The sequence below is a fragment of the Equus przewalskii genome, chromosome X (assembly GCF_037783145.1).
Source record: "Equus przewalskii isolate Varuska chromosome X, EquPr2, whole genome shotgun sequence".
Taxonomy (NCBI): domain Eukaryota; kingdom Metazoa; phylum Chordata; class Mammalia; order Perissodactyla; family Equidae; genus Equus; species Equus przewalskii.
In genome coordinates, this window is record NC_091863.1 from 80,688,085 (window position 1) to 80,708,126 (window position 20,042).

The window sequence follows — 20,042 nt, forward strand, 5'->3', positions numbered from 1 at the left end:
GGCTTGTGAGTAAGGCATTGTGTGGTACTAAATGTCTCTAGTTAGAGCACTTACTCCTCGGGGCAGGGGGTGGGGTGCTCTGCATGTGAAAACTGGGGGATCTTTGGGGGATGCACGAAGTCCCAGAAATTGTAAACAGAAGTATTTGTATACACTGATACAATGGTAAAGTTTAGTAGTTGCAACAGAAACCGTACAGCCCACAAAGTCTAAAATATTTACTATCTGGCTCTTTACAGAAAATGTTTGCTGACCATTGGCATCCAGAGTTGAATAGGCAACCTCAGAATGCACTGCAGGTAACAAGGGTAAGTATTGAAATGTTGGTTTGATGCCGAGTCATGATGCAACATGCATTTCTTACTAGGGGAGCAATCTAAAGAAATTGAAAAGAACTCTTGTAGTCCACGTTGAGGAGTTTGGACTTCATCTTAAGAGAAACCATCAACAGATGTTAAGCAGAGTTGTGATTTAACCAGCATTGTTTTTTAGCAAGATCCTTCTGGCTGCAGTGTGAAAAATGTGATAAAGAGAGGCGGGGTGCATAGGAAGAGGCAAATTAGCAGACAATTTCAGTTATCCAGGTGAGGGATGGCTGTAGCCTGGACCACAGTTGTGGCAGTGGGAATGAGGAAAGCTTATTAGACATTTTGGGAAAAGCTTCTCTGTGTTAATTTGGGGACATAAACTACGTCTGTCTTGGTCTCTGACACTCCATATTTTTCTGCTAAAAGGAAAAAAAGTGAATGCTAGAATAGCGTTGGCAAAGCACCTCGGTGCTTAGCATTGCATGTAACTCAATTCTGACATCCAAAACCCTGAGCACCACATCCCAGACTGAGAAAGTGCTGGGCCACTGAGGCAAAGTGGACGAAACCACTTCAACAACAAGAATTTTAAACTGAGTTGGTCTTTAAATTCATTATATCCAGGCCTCCTCTGGGGAAGCTGTGTTCATTATCAAAGACTTTATGCATGTCATTGGGATCATTCCTCTCCTCCCTTCCCATTTTTCTTTGTCTGACCTCACTTCCTAGTTTAGCTTCATGTTAGGGCTCTTGCTGACTTAGAAGGACCAGATAAAGGGCTTTGGGGCACCTATCAAAACCCCCAACTCCCCCTGATCTATGAGGCAGGCCTAGGAACCGATTCCTAGGCCTCTGGTGGGCGAGTACTCACAACTGATTCAGTCACTTTTCCCAGATAATTTTTTGACTCCTTGATATCTTTCCTTGCAATAGCCTGGGGTTTCAATTTCTTTTTTAAGTATGCCTCCTCTCCCCACCACCACTACCACCCTGCTTTAGCCCTCAAATTCCCTCAGCCTCAACCAACTTTCTGAATCTAAAAAAGTCACCGAGGCCTGTTGTGAGCATATATTGGGATTGACTCCAGCTGTGCTGACCTGTAACACACGTGAATACATCCTTGACAGATTGCTAGAAACCCAGGGGGACAGATGAATATAGGGTTACCAGACTTTCATTTTAAGGGCTGTTGACTAGCTAGAGTGCGCAGACTCTAAAAGGAGCCATAGTCCTGTCATGCATGACTAATGCAACTTGAAAGGCAGGCACTGGGTATAAAAGGAGTAGAGAGATGCCTATGAGGCTGATCAAAAGCCCCCTGGCTTGAAAATTTCACTGCTACAATCACTTCTTTGGACCATGACATTGGGTTCTCAAAGATCTCAGTTAAAATGTCAATATGTTTCCAGATGGATAAATGCCTTAAGACATTAGCATCCATTGTTAATATTCTAGTCAGGAAGAACTTATCAGGTTGATTACCTGTCCCTTAAGAGTAGCTGAATACAGTAATAATTTCTAAGTAGACAGACATGGTTTTGAATCCTAGATCTGCTACTTAGTAACTGTGTGACCTTGGGCAAGTCCCCTATGCTCTCTAAGCCTCAATTTATTTGTGATTAAAATGGAGATATCATTATCTACCACATAAGATTTCTGGGAGGATAAAATGAGACGATGTTGGCAAAGTGTCTGGCACAAAGTAGGTGCTCAATGAAAGTTGGTTTCTTTAGACCCTAGCAGAGAAAAAACCTAGAAGGGATGGGGCACAGCTAAATTCTAGAGAAAATTTAGAGTAGAAAGGGAAGTAGAGGAGACACAAGAGGGGAGAGAGCTCTGGTTGGGGAGAGGGGGCATCAAGAAAAACATGGACAGGTGAGGGCAACTAAGGCTTTGGGCATCTGAAGGAAGTCAAGACACTGAAACACAGGGAGAAGGAAAGCAGAGGACTGTTGGGACCACTTGCACGGTTCCCTATTCACTTCTGGAAAAAAACAGTAGGGGTTCCCAACAGGCCTCTGAGAACTCCCTGCAGCACACTGATCATGAGAGGATGGGGTGGGGTTTCGGCCAGTGAGCCAGGAATCGCATGTAACTAAGAGAATCTTGTGTCACTTCCCACCCATCCTCTTTCTCTGCATCCAAAGCAGTACAAGGATAGAAGCGTCAGACATGTGCAAGTAGGCCATTTTTCAACATAGAGGAAGGTTAACACTCAAAACTCTAAGAGAACACCTCTCTGCTCCCATCCTAGAAAATTTCGTCTTGGGGCTTAAGGGTCCCATTCCCTTACAAGCAGTAGCAGTGCATCCAAGATGCAACTCTCTCAGGCATACCTAGACCCCCAAACCAAAATAATGAAAGTGGTTTCTATCTGGAGACCTGGAGCAGCTGTCACCTTCCATCAGAATCTGCTCTCTTAGGCATCAATTCCCACCATGGTTTCTTGACCCCAAACACAGTAAATCAGTGACACACATGAGGTGAGTCACAAGCACTTTGTTACCAACATGAAGTGGATTATTTTAATAATTTGTTTTGTTTTGTAAATCTGAATAGCTTTGAGGCTATGCCTCTAATCTGGTCATTCTCCCACTTTAGGTAGAGGTGCAGTACTTGTCCATGACCTTGGATATACCTATGTTGCATATGTGAACGCCCCTCATCATGTGAGAATTTATTTTCTCTTGCTTGTTCCTTGAATGATCTTATTTTAAGGAGAGGTTGCCTTTAAGGAGGGGGCCGAAAAAGCGGGAGATGGAAGAGGGTCAAAGAAACTTCTTTTCTTTGCGCTTTTGGTGTGGGCTAACCCAGAAGCACTCATAATAACCTGCTATTACTTAATGGCCGCCAAGCCAGTGACAGACCACCCTCCTTCCAATACACTTTTATGAACATCTGTGAGTCTGTGTGAACATCTGTACATACATCAGTGTATGTGATTTCGTGTGTCCCAGCATGTCTGTGCTTGCATTCTGATTTAACACCTGCTAAACTGCAGCACCAAATAGCTGGCTATTGCTGTAGCTTTAGGGCTAATTCTGGGGAATAAGATGCAATCTCAATTTAATACAGGTGGGTAGAGACAACGGGAAGATGGAAATTCAGGGAAACAGTGGATTTCCTTGAGGTCTTTTTTTAAACTGTCCAGAAAGAATAGGTCATACTGAAGGAATTTAGCCTTTAACCACTAAAAGCACTATTTGGAAATGTTCCGCCATGCTCCTTTTATTCCTCTACCCTGATTTTTTTTCTGCCAGTTGCAGCCAGAATGAATACTTACAGCCCAATTGCTAAGTCCCAGAGCATAATAGTTTGGATAAAGAAAGCTTGTCAGGGCTTTCACTGCAGCCTTGTTACGTGCAAAGTCAGAGCCTCTCCTGTTGCTTCGCTTTCAAACCTGAAGGCATCAAAGGGGCAGCCAGGTCATCTTTGTTTTAAATTCTCTTTTCCCCTGCTGTCAGCCTCTATTATTTCTCACCTTTTTTAAAATTAATTCTTCTGAGAAGTCCCACTGTGAAGTTGGCCTGAAATGGTTTATTTTAAAGAATGGTTTTAGTGCTCTTGTTTAAAGTCCACCCAGGAAAGTCTTTACCATCCTGGATATGAATGGGTCTCCCTCCTCAGGAAAAGGTATTGACTGGGGGGAAGCGGGGGTGGTCAGGAAATGACTGGAGCCTGGCTGAAGGAAGAGTCCCCCCTCAGCTGGAGAACTGGTGATTGTGTGAAATGGAAAAGCCAAGAGGAACCCTTTGGGCCTGACCGTCAGTGACCCCACCGAGGGCTGGTTACCTCCTAGGCCTAATAGTCACCCCCACCCTCAAGCCAACCAACACTCTCCAAGACACATTTTACCAAACGCTCAATAATTTTTCCATAATAGCCTTTAATACTAAAATGCATTAAATTTTTGAAGCAGAGAAAACACATTTAAGGGGAAAACAGAGAACCACCAGATAAAAGGAAACAATGTGGCAGATAACACCATTTAAAACATAACTGTAATAATTTAATAAAGCTGCTTTATCATCTTCATAAAATAGTGGTGATTCTTTTTTGTCTTTTTTCTTTTTACAATGATTCAATCACTGTGAAAATGTACATAACATACAGATCAGCATATACAACAATTTCATCTTCATATAATCAGCAACAGAGACTGCTTAATGAGACATACTGTACTTGCATCCCTCTAAATTTCCACCCTGGTTTGACAGGTAAACAGTAATAGTGTCATCAGGCTCATTCCCCTCACTAGAGGAGCGAAGGCGTAAGCCTTTTGCAACTAATACCTTAGCATTCACATAGCACAAGGAGGTATTTGTTGCTGAATTTCTAGCTTGAGCTAGTCTGGCTCTTGGTCATTAAAGTCTGTATCCTAACCTTCCTCAGCTGAACGCCAGCGAGTGCCAGTAAAAATGTACTTAACCAGTGCCGTAATGGTGTTAGCTGGTTTGTTTGCTAAGGTTGACAGCAACTTTCGGTTAGTAACAAGGTCATCTTTAATTGCCAACACAGCTGGAGCAACAATCAGCATCATCAGTTTTCCCTAATGACCTACAGTGCTTTCCAATCAAGATCAGGTTTTTGTGGGTTGTTCCTTACCAAGAGCGCCTTACAATATATATTTCAGACAAGGTGGTTGATTTTCTTTGTTTACAAAAGCAATATGAGTTCTATTTGAAATTAATTCACTTTTGCACAACATGTGACCCACAGGCCAATTCCAGCCTCACAAGAAAACAAAGAGAGCTGCAACAACTTCATTAGGACAATGTGTTTTGCTCTGGAATATTCATTATCAATATAAAGCCACCCGGTCCCAGCCCCACCCCCACACATCCCCTTTGAATATTACTTTGTTACATACTTAAACTAAAGAACAACATCTCAATACACTTCAGTGTCAGCAGATACAATTTGACTCATGAAATGACATCCTTAAATGTAATTTTACCGAGAAGGCAAACACTAGAACTGTATACAATGGACTTAAGCTCATTTATGCCAGTTTTTCAGTCAGTTAGGGTCTTATTACCCTGGGTAAAGAGCCAAGTGGACCAGACTTGTCAGGATGCTTTGGGGAACATTCAACATCAAAATGATCCCCATAAAGTGAATTGGAATTGCAGCCAGAACCTCTATTATGTACAATAATAATCCTTTTCCCACCCTGGATGCCCAATCAAGCTATCCACTACACCTCCGCTTCTCCCAAAACTACCCTTTGTTCTTGCTGCTTCCAATGGACCACTTTTGTTTTGCTTGTTAATGATATGATAGAGCTATATGAAAAGTTGAACTGAATTCCCTTCATACAATCAGTTGTATGCTGAAGTAACACTATCAGGATGATACTCTGGGTGGTTCCAGCTTTCAGAGTTCTAAGTTGTATTCGCTTTAACATTTTTGATTAGTGATCAGTGAGTTACCACATCAACGAATTAGTTTAAATGGGCACCTTAGGTGCAATTAGCTCTATTAGGCAGGTTTACTCAGGAGCAGTGATACTCAAAGTGTGGTCCCTGGACCAGCTGCATCAGCATCACCTGGGAATTTTTAAATAGGAAAGAAAGCAAATGGGCCCCACCTCAGACCTGCTGAATCAGAAACCCTAAGTTGTGGGGTACATCAACCTGTGCTTTAAGAAGCCCTCGACCTTTAGTGGGCATCTGATCCATATGGATTGCTAGGCCCCATTCTCAGATTTTCTCCTTAAGCTGGTCCAAGGACAGAGAATACCATTTCCAACAAGTTCCCAAGCGGTAGTGTTACTGCTGGTCCAGGCACTACACTTTGAGAACTACTGCCCTTCAGGAACTGCAGGATCCCTTGGCCCATTACCTATTTGGGCAATAAGGTGGGCCATAATTTACTCTACTGGCTTTAAGAGGATCAAGGGGATGGTAAGTTTCATTCTGAACAGATTCAAAGATTAGTCAACATAGAGAAAAGAAAAAAGAGATTCCACATATATGGTTCCCTTCTTCCTATTCCTTGTATATAGTATATTCCCATGTTTGGGAAAAAGCAATCAATCAATGCAAACTAAACCCTTTTATTACATGAAGAAGAAGTTTACCTGCCCAGGGATGTGCCCAAAGCAGTTGTTAGTAAAGAAAGTCATGCCCCAACACAACTCCTTCTCAAAAGGGACATCAGAGCAAGTGGAACAGAACTCCCTAGGATTTAGGGACTAAAATTACTCTCTCATATTTAAATGTGTAACATGTTTACAAAGGGAAAAGGAAGAATACTTGGCCCTCTGACCTTTGTGGCTTTTCATCAAACATGTTGAAAAGAAGGGGGAAAAACATGAGCCAAGGGGAAATTTAGGATCCTTGCACAAAATTCCTATTTGCAGACACAGCCTGCTTATAAAACCAGTTTACAAAGCCCTCCTAGGACGCACTTGTGCTTCTGGGAGGATGTATACATCAGACAATTGTAGAGAAAAGAAGATATTTTCTTAATGAGGGTAATTCTCTGAACACGCTCAATAAAGGGTTTGGAAGCCAAAAAATCTCTGACTGCCACTGAGAACAAAGTATTTTGATAGGAAAAAGGGATTGGTCCATAGTTTGAAACTGAATTCTGAGAAAAAATTGGAGTACAAAAGAAACCGAGAAAAGCAAAATCAATGCCAATCCTACTTGAACCATTTTAAACTTGGCTGGTAAGAGGCATGGCAGCCAGCGGTCTCTCTGGCTCAGCCGCCACATAACATATAATGTTCCCACTTGCCACAATCTTTTCAGCTCCCTCATTCCCACTGAGCATAGTAAGAAATACACCTGTACAAAAACTGTCAAATCTTACTTGAAAGTGACCTTGAGGTGGTAGCTAACAACATAATATCAGGATGGATCAGTTGAGGAACAGTCTAAATTCGACAGGCAGCCATAACTTAAAGGGAAAAAATTTAATTTTTAATGTGTTAATCAAATAGTCACTTGCAAACAGAAATAAATACCTAATTCAAAATCTACGACTAAAATGAAATGAATCAAAGGGGAAAAAAAGAGTGTATGAGAGAGAATGAAATGAGCCACAATGAAGGTGTTATGGTAATTGATCTCTAATTGTGTCAGTTTCAGAAGGAAATTTGCAGCCATACCAATATTTTGCATGAGGTAGTATTCAGCACTGAATAAGAAATAAGGATGAATTTGTAGCTTCATTATAGGTTCTTTTTCAGAAATATTCTCCCCTACCTAACCCCAACCCCACAGCCTTACCCACCCCCCTCCCTCAAAACCCTCTCCCTCCGTAAAAGAAAATATTCCTAGTAATGTATAAAACCAGGAACTCAGGCAACAATAACTAAAACATGTAAAAGAGCTGACTTATCTACCTAAACTTAAGAAAATAAATCCTCTTTTGCATTCTAGTGCTCTAACCTCTAAGTCTTTTTTCTGGGTACTCTTGAATGTCAAAAAATGAAACAAATGAGAACAGAACCACAAAACTTGTTTCTCTAGAAACAAGTCTTTTAAGACCAAGGCAGAGCAAAGGTGACATATTTGTTTATTTTTAAGTAACGAACTCTTAGGCCACAAGAATACTATGTTGGCTAGTGAATATTAATAGACAGTTAATAAATGGGGGAGTTGGAGCAATGTTAAACAAACAAAAAAAGAATGTGCGTAACGAACTTGTTAATAAAAAACGGTGTATTCCTAGCCTACAGCAAAGAGTTAGCTAAATCTAAGGGATTTTTATTTTAATAGTTTCCTGTTCACATTCTTAATTTAAAAAAGTATTAGTCATAAAAACATGAGTTCAAGTGTCCAAGTGTCTCCATTTAGAAGGCACAGAAATTGGATTTGTGATGCTGTTACTTGTTACCTGTCTTTTCCTAAATGTACACTTTGTACTGCTTACTCCATCCCTATTTATAATCCTACAATACAGAGCAACATGGAGTTCTCAGTTCCAGCCCATGATGTGCTTTGCAGTCTAATTGTAATCGTGATTGGGAAACACTGCATCAGGAAGTGTGTGTCTGAAAAGATGCTAATTTAGATCCCAAAATAGAGTCAGTCTTTTTGAGCTTTAGATGATTGGAGATAGGGAATTTCTAAGCCTGGAAACTGATAATTTCAGGAGCAACTTTCCTGTTTAGGGCCTGAAAATTAGAAAAATCAATCTCATAAAACTTTCAGCACAGTATTTCTGACAACTTCAAATTAGATAGCAGAATATCCAAAAATGACTTTCTGCAATGATCTATCACGGATCTGGGCAGAAGACTGAACAGCAGGAAAAATACTCTGCAAGATGGTGAGTAATCACTACCTGGGTATCCTCCATGAGTGAGTATCCTCCAAGTACTCAGTCTACATGTGTGGTGTTGCTCATTCACTTGCCGTCTCAGTTGTTTGCGTTTTATTTTTGTCTGTAGTTTTATTTTTTTTTTTAAGAAAAAAACACCAACCTCTAAAAGCCTTTGGCCATCACCACACAAATAGCAATTTGCAATATCAAATACAACAATAGCACAGCTAGCAAAAGGGTTCTTAAAGCAGGGGTGTCCACAGCAAAGTAGCGGCATTGGAAAGTACTTGAGCTTCAGAAACAATCTTTTGGGGGCTTGATTTCACGTCACTGAATTAATGAATAGTACACAATAAATGACCATTAACTTGTCTACACTACAAAACAGTGGCGAGCTTATTAAAGGTGTCCAGAGCTTTTTTTTTTTTCGTCTTTTTTGGTTTTTTTAATGTAATCCTCCACAAACCATGGTAATTTATATTATCATTTTGACATAGAAAAATATATAAATTCAAACACTTAATACATAATACTTTTCACAACTGAATTTGTCTCTGTTTCCTCAACATCAAGGCCCCATGAACAACTCAAGCCAAAGCCAATTTGCTCCAACTGAACACCCCTGCCTGATGAAACGAGAGGGATTGTCACAGAATGATAGTCATTTATAAACAATACATTTAGGGAAAGCTCTGAAATACAGCCACTCAAGAACCAACCATTGGTGAGCAATTAAAACGATCAGCTCCTGCTTCTTCGCTAGCCAGCATGGTTTCTCTCTCTTCTTCCTCGAGACTGGTTTAGAGAACGATATCCTTCAGACGCTTCACGCCAGGAGACTCTTTGTCGCGACCCTCCTTCAGAATGGGGTTGACCTCATGCATGACTTTCTCGCTGTCAGCTCCACGGGGCTCAGCTTCAGAGGGACGAGAAGGGCCATTGTTGACGTTGTTGACATACTGCTCCAGGTCGCGGGCTGGGGGCGCCAGGGCAACAGTGTAAGACACGGAAGGCTTGGTGGGCAGAGGGCTCTTGAGGTGCAGGGGGGAGGTGACAGGGCTGATAGCCTCACAGCCATTACCTGCCTCCCGGATAGCGCCGTTGACCTTGGGGCTGCAGATGGTCACATCAACAGTCCTCCTGCCTTTCAGGGTGGGCCTCTCCTCAGCCGGGTGGTCGCTGACATCTTTTCCAAAGGTTGCGAAAGTCCGCTTGGTAGGGCCGCAGTCGTCATAAGCCTCAACATCAGCAGCAGTAGCTTCAATGGACAGGGCGATGACGTTCCTCACGTGCTCGGGGGACTTGGAGCGGGTGGGCATGGGGTTCCGGGGCATCCAGCACCTGTCAGAGTGGCCAAGAATCCGGCATTCTTCCCTGCAATGAAATCCTTCATTCTGATCTGTTTGGAGAAAAGAAAATGTCAATTTCATCAGCTTTTCCCAGGAATCATTGCTACTCCCCAGTGTTCTGGTTTCTTAGGTACTCACAGGCCCTCCTGGGAAATGGCACTTTTCGATAGTCCTTTACTGTCTTTTGGGACAAGTGTGAAGAATTGGATTTTTAAAAGGCTGTAAATCTTCCCCTGTATACTCTTCCCCTTTATTATTATTATTTTTATTGCTGTTCCTACTGCTGACAAAACTAAAAACCTAAAGGGAAACACATTATGATGAAAACATATATTTAAAAAAAAGTTTATCCTGAGTTTTAAGGTGCTGAGAGTCAGCATCTTTATCAACAACTCCTGCTAAAAATCAGTATTTGAAATTGGTTCCAGCAGAAGAGGAAGTGGAGGCAGAGCAGGGAATCCAACAGTCACTATATCTGAGAAACCTTGGCCATATTTTTGAGCAACAGCACTGCCAACCACATTTCCACTCTACCTGTCAATGATATACAGTACTTAATTTTAGGTTGATATCATGCTGTTTGAAAACCTAATCACATCACTTCTTTTTGACCGCCAGTCCCACCAGACAATCTCCTCACTAAGCCATTTACGTGACTTGATTTCCCATCAGAGGGTATATACTGAGATCTCTTCCTTCCATCTGACCCATAAGCTTCAACTGGCCCTATGCACACATCACCCATAGGTTGAGCATCATTTGATTATACCCAACTAGCCATCCCTCCTTATCTTCCTTATCTGCAATTTTATTAGGGTCACATTTCTTAAAGAAATCTTCCATGGATTACTTTAACCCTGACATAGAATATCTCAGCAGTTAAGATTCATGATTATTGGTGAGATATGTTTTTCTCTTTTCGCATCAGGTTCACTTAGGGTTAAGGCTTTAATTTGGCTCTCAGAGAGGCTTTCTAAACGGGCTTCACCAAAGCATGGACCAGGGTTAACTTCTCTTCCTCTCCATGAAAAACTGTTAATCTCAATGTTTGGTTTATAGCCCTACTTTTCCAGATCCAGTTATATTTATGTTACATTCTCGCATGAGGATGACCTAAGGAAAATTTTATCACGTTGCACAGTACACCAAAATATGAGCAGCCCAACATTTATAGAAAACCTTGGGGCAGGATTGGAAGAGGTGGGGAGATAAGGAGAGATTGCAAAGACAAAAAAAATACACGCCAAAAAAAGTTGGAAATACATGCTATGACTGCTTTTTTGCAGGGGAAAGAAGTCTGTAATTCAGGATCTTGCCTGATATTTGTCTATATATAACACACCTTCCTTATACACTTGTATTCCTATTTTTTTTGTTTGTTTCTTGATTGTTTTTAAAGAGTGAATGGCATAGCAAAGAGGTACTGCTCTGCCTCATTCATCAAAGGTTATTTTGATAAAGGGGCACATGGGAGGGGGCTCAAGAAATAATGGTTGAATTGGATATATACTTCATCATTTGGAGCAAAGGCGTTGGAAGCAGCCAAATGTCAAGACCTAATCCAGGCTGAGTCCAGATTTCCACACACCTCTGGGAACGGCCTTTGACCTTGTTTAAACTACCGAAAAGCCAACCAAAGGTAAGACCTCCTTCAGTGTACCTGGACACAATTTGCCAATTTATCTTTAAGATGGCCATTTTGAGCTCCCTTTCAGTGCTGAAGAATGAAATACTCAGAACACTGAAGAGTTGAAACCAAGTAACAAATGAGCATTATCACACACAAGATAAGTGCCTTCCATGTAGATAGGACAATGCTTCTGCAAACTCCAGCACAGTTCCACGTCATTGTTTCATGGTCACCTCTGCAAAATGAAGGGTTTGTCAAAGTCCTTTCTCTGCCTCTTCCCTGCAAATACTCAATGCTGTCATCTGATAGCCTATCATCATTCAAAATGCCTATGTTCCTGGGAAGCAGGAAGTATGAAAGTAAGGGCAACATGTTGGGACATACTCTGGAAACACTTACTTTGTTAAGACCCAAAGATTATGAGTGGAAAAGTCTACAGCTGATCCACCCATAATCATTTCATCCAAATCTAGGGTTTTCCCCTGGAGACCCCAGGATTCCTCCAGTGGGACAGAATTCACATATTCAGAGTTTCCCAAAAAGATATTTCTTCCTCTCCATCTCCTCTGAGACCCATCTGGCAACCTTCCAAGTAATAGCTCTAAAGAATTCGTGTGTTGGTTTAGGGGTGGAGAGTAAGGAGGTGGAAGTGGGGAAACAGTCCAATACTTAACTTCTATTTCTACAAATCTGAGTCCCCTAGAAGTCAGCCAAAAAAAAAAAAAATGTCCAGGAGGCTGTGGGATCCCTGTCCTTTTTGTCCCTAACTTAGGGCACAAAGGCATAGAGGCCTTTGAGCCCTGGAACCATGGACATGTGACCAGCTATGAAGAGGAAATCCCAGCTGACCTTCAGACTGATATTACAGGCCACTTGTTCACATTCCTAAAGCAGAACAGTAGTGAACTACAATCTAGTAGAATCTTCCCAATGGGCTCAACATAAAGCTCTCATTTCTTTTAAGTTTTTAGTATCAAGTGGCTGTCTTCAAATTTGGAGACAGTTTTTTTTTTCAATACAGTTAAGTAGGAGAATGCCATCCATGAATTACCCTGAATCCAAGTACAGTGCTCCTTCCCTATAGCAGGCTGCTTCAAATGAACCACATGAGGAGACCTGGATCATCAGCATACACAGAGGGAGAGCAGAGACCCCAGAGACAGACACCTCTAAGATCTTATAAATCTAGGAAGACCAGAGCAAGAAACTCAGTCTTCTCAGAAGCTTCTCTGCAAAGGAAGTATTTGCTTTCAGTTTACCCCCTGCCTAAGAGAATAAGTCACTCCCTGGGAAGAGGAAAAAGTAAACTCAGTCAGCGCCCCCAGGAATGCAATCAGTCTAAGCCTACCCACCAACATCACTAAGCCTACCTCAGCCCTATATGAGACAGAATAATACACAATTTTCTTGGATTAATTATGTGAACTTATTATGTGCACTGCTCTTACCTCATGCAAGTAAAGACTTGAATCTAAGAGACTCATTTACTCACAATATCTCACCCCTATCTTAGATCTGATATGTTTATTTCCTCAAATCCCTACCAAGCGCAGTGACTTGTTGCTTATCACTTTTGGTATCAGACAACACTTGGTGACATTTGTGTCAACACAATTAAAACCAAATCTAACCTAGCTGTAGTGTTTATAGCCATATGAAATATGAAAGAGAACATGGTGAATATGGATAGGCAGGAAGAATGTCTTCCCAGACGAAGGTCACCTACATTCATAAATGTACTGCAGATGAATCACCTCTCAAAAACCAAAACTTCAGTTTAGCAAGAAAATTAAGTGTATATTAAATGCGAGAAAGTCACAACACAAAGCCTCTTAAGAATAGCAATGAAGACAGACCAGATGTAAAAAAGCAAACAGACTACTTCTGGAATTGCAAAGGACTGGAAGATATTATGTGCCTACCTTCATGTAGTATTGTGGCTGGGGACGGAGGTACGAGACTAGAGAGGAATCATTTTGTATCATCACAAATTAACTGTCAAGACGCTGGCTCCAGCTGAAACAGAGGTAGGCTAACAATTCACTAATTCCCTGCTAAGAGTCCTCTTATGAGCCTGTTTGTGACTCTATATGTTGCTACATCTTTCTCTGAAATTATTGTCCTGAGCCTAGGCAAAGCAAAATGTAAGACTCTAAAATCCACACATAGTTGTAGAAATTCAAACACATTACCATGTACAGATGAATGAAAGCAGGTGTCTTTAATTCAAATGTACACATGATTGGGGTGAATGATGAATTTGCAAATTGGTCTTCCCTACTTCTGAACTTGTCTCTAGGATTTGCAAAAAAGTAAAGAATGAAGAGAGTGCACAGGTTCAGAAGAGGGACACAAATCTCAAGGCCATAGAACCCCTTAGTTTAAAACAGATCAGATTATTTTAGACAACAAATAAAAAATACAGAGAAAAAATAAAGCTTCTTCAATCTAGGTAGTAATAAGTATTTTGGGGGTCACAATTTGTCATTAGGGATCTTGGTGACAGAATTGCAAAACCTCTGGCAAAAAAAAATATTAAATCTTAAATAAAAGCATCAGCCTTGCGAGAGCATGGGAGGCATAAGAGGCAGCAATGACTAAGTCATGATGGATGAGGAAGTAATTCAAATAGAAAAAGAGCAGAATATGTTATTTGTGCAGATAATAGCAAAACCTTTTGCAGCAATTACTCCCTTCCTCAGGACACAAAACTGCTGTCTCTTCAGATGTGGGCAAACAACGTGCTTCCACACTAGAAAGAGCCTACCCAAGGTCCCAACCAAAGTAAAAAAAGAACATGATGAAAACACCATTGCGGGCTTCTCTAGACTTTCAAAGTTTTGGTGGAATAGAAGAGCTGAGAGGCTCTGTTGGGTTTGTATAAATGTCCAGCCACAATGGATGTGTTCAATAATGCTGGCAGTTCTTTACTGTGATTCAGTTTGGGTGTATGAACTCAAAGATCCCAATGATCAGAGACACAACTCCAACACTAAAATAGTTCAAGGTAACAGTTACAAGAGCAATGTGTTAGCTCCTCAAAAGTGATCTGCAATCAATGAGGCAGAAAGGGAAAGTTAAAGTGAGTTCCAGTTCCTGAGAGCTCAAGTCGTTAGCTCCTTCTAAGTAGCAGCAGTAACATAACCTACAAGCCAAGTGATGTGTAAATCAGAACAGCTTCCTGGATTGCACTCATATACATGCACTTAGCTTAATCCTTATCACCCCATGAACAAAGTAATCTATGAGCAAAGCAGGGCCAATTTCTGTGAGATATAATGGAAGGGACTGTGACAATAATTATGAAGAGGTTAAGTGCTGTTAAAATTGGTCATATGTACCTAATCAAGAAATCCTAACTGTTGAGAATTGTCCCCTCTTTACCTACCTAATACCCATTCATCTGAAGTAGACATAACAAACTGCCTAGTAAATATTCACATCTATTTTTCATATTTAGAAACAGAACCCCATGTCTATTAGCATTGGCAATGTGCCAGCTAAAAAACTACATTTCCTAGCCTCCCTTCTAGATAGGGGTGACCATGTAACTAAGATTAGGCCAATGTTATAAAGGGAGGATGTCAAGAAAACTCCCTAAAAGGGGAGAGCTGATTTAGCAGGGAGACCCTTTTGTCCTATTCCTTCCTGCTTTGTCCTGTCTAAAATGGAGACATAATGGCTGGAGCTACAGCAACCATCTTACTACCATGAGGCAACCCTGAGAACGCAAGACATGTACCTATGGATGGCAGAACAGAAAGATACAAGGACTTTGGGATATTGAAGATAGTGTAGATGCACCTCACTAGACCTGAACTTCTTTTACATAAGAGGAAATGTAAGCCTCCTTCTTGTTTAAGCCACTGATTTACCTTTTTTGATGGGGGAGGGGAAGTCTTTATTACCCACAGTTAAACACTATTCATAACTGATACATTATCCCTGAAGTCCCAACTTAAATTTAACTTCCTTGGGGGAATCCTTCCCTGATCCCTTAGACTAAGGTGGGTCCCATACCATCTCCTTTTATAGCACTCACCATACTTGTAATTACTCGTTTAATATCTATATTCAGTGCTAGCTTGTAAACTCTAAATGAGCAAAGATTATATCTGTTTTGTTCCCTCCCATATCCACAGAACTTAGCAAAGCATCCAGCACAGAGCAGGTGCTCAATAACAGTTTAATTTAATTGAATGAAAAAGGTACAAGAAAGAGTGACAGCAACAGAACAAAACATCTTGGTCAACACATCAGATACTGTGCCACTGACACAACTCCTAAAAGTGGAAATAACTATTCTATTTAGTAGAAACACCATGGAAACCTACAAAGAAAACTATGTAGGTTTGTTAGAGGCAATATAGCAAACATAGCACTTGAGAAACATTACAGTCAAGTGTCATCTTAGCCTCTGAATGGTTTCCTGAACACTATATGCAGATCTTGAAGAGATCCATTATGGTTTTATGTCCAGTTGAAAATACCTTTGCCATGTACCTTGGAGTTTTCACTTCTAACAATAGTTAATGGGGCCTGTACTATGATAAGTTAACAACGCAATAAGCAGAAGTGTCTATTTTAGGAAATGAATGAGTTGTTCAAATAGCAAGAATTGTTTCTTGGCATCAAGTATGATTGTTGTTAATTCCTATGGAATATAAGCCAAAAATGGGACCTATGGCGAGACTTTTAGACCGACTGCAGATGCTGACTCTTTCTGGCATAATTAATTAAAATACAGCAAAACTCATGCTCCAGTCCAATATGCCAAAGAATTGCCAAAGGAAAGCATGATCCTGGAAAGAGTTCTTAAAAGCATTTTGAGGCCTGCAAAGAGTCAGGAGAAAGAACATCCATCCTCTATCTGTAAATTAACAAGGCAAGCAGAGTAGCAATGAGCTCAGTGGAAAAGGGAGAAAGGAAGAAAGTAAAAAGGAAAAAGGAGGGAGGGAGAAAGTGAGGGAAGGAGGAAGGAAGGAGAGCAGGAAACACTATCTAGGCTTTAGACATTCCATCTTGGATTTGATCTGATTGGCATCTTAAGAACTAGGCTCCTTTTGGGTGTTTAGATACCATTTGATCATCTAGCGAAAATTCAATAAAGGCTTAAGACTGTAAAATGACAACTTCCCAGAGCCTTCCCAGGCTGTAATTCTGGGAGGAGTTTACACTTACTTCCTAAAGGATCCATAGTCTTGGCAAGAAAAGATGGAGCTCCATCTGTAAAATATTCAAGGGCACACCAGTGAAGGAGACATTTCTAGAGACTTGTGAACTGATGACACCAAGCTACCCTGTAGCTGCTCCAGTGTGACAAGAAGTAACTCACAAATCACACTACAAACAGCGACTTGTCTCTTTCTCACTCCCTTCTTCTCTTTCTTTCAGCATTTGCTGCCATTTTGGTTCCTTACTAATGCTTTCTTTTTGTTCTCCTGTTCCTCAGCCTCCTGCTTGTGAGCAGCCCTTCCTACAGCACTATGGCCTGGCAAACAACAGGCAGAAGGAGTAGGATGCCAGATCTACGATTGGCATTCAAAACACCTATGTGGTATTATTTGACAGATGTCAAAGAAGAGCTATCCAAATACCAGCCCTTGTGGCATGGAGAGAAATTCCCACATTTTTCATTCATCTGGGCACAGGTATTAAAGGTCCCTGTTAAAACAAGAGCCACTATAAAATTGAGATTATCAGATTTTCTTTGGTCATTTACAAAAGCCCTGAGTGAAGGGGACCAAGGATAGGAGAGTTTTGATGGGGTAAGAAAGGCTAGAAATGTCTGGAGGTGGAGATAGCTCAGGAAGGGCAAGGTGAGGAATAGGGTATGGGAACAAAGTTCCCAAGACTGGCAAAGGGATGTTGCCAAAAGAGAGAAGATAGGCAGAGAGAAAAGCCATCCCTGATTAGCATTGGCTTGGCATTTTCAAGATGGCTAAGTAGTGAGCAGGAATTCTGTAAAGTTTAGTTTTAACTTGGGATAGAGACACCGGCTGAAAAGACTGATGAACCCCAACCTTGTCCTAGACCATTTGACAGATCGGCATCAGTTAGCAAGTGCCACCCAATATTTGGCCTCCGTGACGCCAAATGGCACATACATAAGCCTCTCCCCTTATACACAGTCTATACACCTGAAATTCACTGACTCTTAGTGCAACATTAAAATAGATTAAAAAGATGCCCCTTTCAGAATTCAAAGCAATTGAATTATCTTCAACGGAATCTTCACTGCTGAGCTGGTCGAAGAGAGAAAGTTAAAACATATTGAAGTGTAAGTGCTTGAGAATTTAATATTTATGATAGATGATAGTGTGGCATGTACAGTCATACAATCTAACTTGCAATTTGGGCAATCACAATAGTTCCTGGAGTTTTCATTTTTATACTGGGGCTCGATTCAACTCAATCCATAAAGAAGAGATTTCAAGATGTGTATAAGTATAAATCACTTGTGCTGATGCATGGGGAGCAAGGAAATGAAGCAGAAGGCTGCCTGGAAATTGAGACTGAGAAATAAGAGGTGCTGACAGTGACTGAGATAAGCAGAGATTGACTAGACTGGAATCTTTGTATTTTGGCTTCTATGGTGGAGAAAATTATCTGAAAAAGGGCTGAACTTCATCTAGGTGCTTAGAAACCATTTGAAAAAGCATCTTCACAAGGAAAATATGAGTTGTCACAGAAGGCCATTGAACTATTCCCCAAAAGGAGGAACACTGAGATACTGCAACTCTGAGCAAAGTGGGACTATTTTTGAAAGTTTCATTCTAAGATGTCCACAGAATTAAAGCCCTTAGCCTATATCTGCTGGACACCTACAACGCCTAGGCACTTCAGCAAAGAGTTCAAACCAGTTGTTTTACTTTGTGTAGATTAAAAACAGTGAGACTGTTTCACACGTTCTACAGGTAGTTATGCTGCTGGGAAGACAAGGCCTTCGGGTGATGCTTACAAGTAGCACTGAACCTAAAGTTATCACCAACTTGGTTTCACTCTTTCCTGGAAAATAAAGAAATTGCTAACACATCATTAGCTTGAGAGAAAAGCCACTTTAATGCTGGTCAGGAGCTTCTGGGTATTGGACAGAATATGTAGTGAGGATGGCACAAATAAGGCTGGTACAGAAGGCAAGAGGGACAGGGCATGTTAGCCAGGAGAAAAATCTTCCCTTTTTTAATGAAAATTTAATGTTGGAGGAAAAAAAGGCACCCAGCAGCTGGTGTTCCTCTTAACAGGAACTGACACTTCCTTCAGTTAAGTCCCAGGACATTCAGTTTGTAGAACAGTCAATGAATAATGTTGCAACTGTAACTTCTAAATTCTTTAAAGATTCTCAACTGCCAAAATGTTCATGTTACTGGGTGGAGAGGCTAAGAAACAACATTAGCAATTCTCCAATCATTTCTTCACATTTGAAAAAGAAAATGCTCAGGGAACCAATCACTGCCTCTTGTAATGATTCCAAAAGACCATGTGTGTCATGTCATCAGCTAGGCAGGAATCACAGAAATGGTCACCAGAAGCAAATAAGAGTGTCAGACGGATTAATATCTATTAACTCCCTAGGTTGGACTATTTCTTACTAACAAAAGCCTCATGGAAAAGTCTAGCATTATCTTGATGTTTCAGTGTAACTTCGGCAACCATCTGGAATACTGTAATTGCGATGACACTGCTTCTGGGTATAGCAAACAGCACAATCGTTTAAAAAAATTCATTTCAAATATCTTCCTGGAAGCTAATAAATTTTACAGCAGTTTCAATCCTTCCTCATTGCAACAAAGAAAAGCTTAGTTCCAGACAAATTAAAAGTAAATTGATTGCCTTAGGGGAATCTATTCAAATATCACTTTTCCATGTTAAAAATCTTTTTTCCTAAAACATTAAAGAGAGAGAGAAAGAGAGGAGAGACAGAGAGAGAGAGAGAGAGAAAATGAAGCTTGGACGGGGGAGTGAGATGGATGATGGAGATAAAGAGTGTGAAAGGGATAGAAGCCAGTATATGAAAAAGAGAAGCTAAGGCAACAGAGGGAGAGGGAGAGACAACCCAAACCATTAAATCCTCGTTTGCAAAACCAGGTAGAAAGCAACTTAAAATAAAATGCAAATGTGTCACTGGGGTGCAGGCCTAACATTTGTGCTGGAATTTATGAATGATAACTATGAATAATGAATACCAAAATTGAAGGAATCAAACATCACATTCTATGTTTACTTGTCATTAGCCATCTTTCGTGGTCAATGCTCAGTTTTATACTTTTGCTCTTTTCCTTAGAATTACTCTTCTTCCAGTTGTCCACTTAATCATAGCAGTAGGAGAAAGCAAGCTGTATTTTTCAGGATGTTGCCTCAAAAGCAATTATAAAATTCAGAAGTGAAGCTGATTAATCTATTCTTTGAGGAAGCTTGATTATTTGAAAGCACCTTGTGTTTCTCTTGCTGCTCTTATTAGGAAGAAACAGTCCTTTG

The 20,042-nt window shown here is 40.7% G+C and overlaps 1 protein-coding gene across 1 annotated transcript in view; it reads right to left on the bottom strand.

The window, feature by feature from the left end:
* Positions 1-4,174: 4,174 nt before the first annotated feature.
* The window catches only part of PCDH19 (protocadherin 19), a 100,481-nt gene continuing 84,613 nt past the window's right edge, over positions 4,175-20,042 (bottom strand). The window contains exon 6 of the mRNA XM_008529548.2: positions 4,175-9,984. Within this exon, the coding sequence (XP_008527770.2) occupies positions 9,386-9,984 (599 nt within the window). The 3' untranslated portion in view covers positions 4,175-9,385. The remainder of the gene's footprint in view (positions 9,985-20,042) is intronic.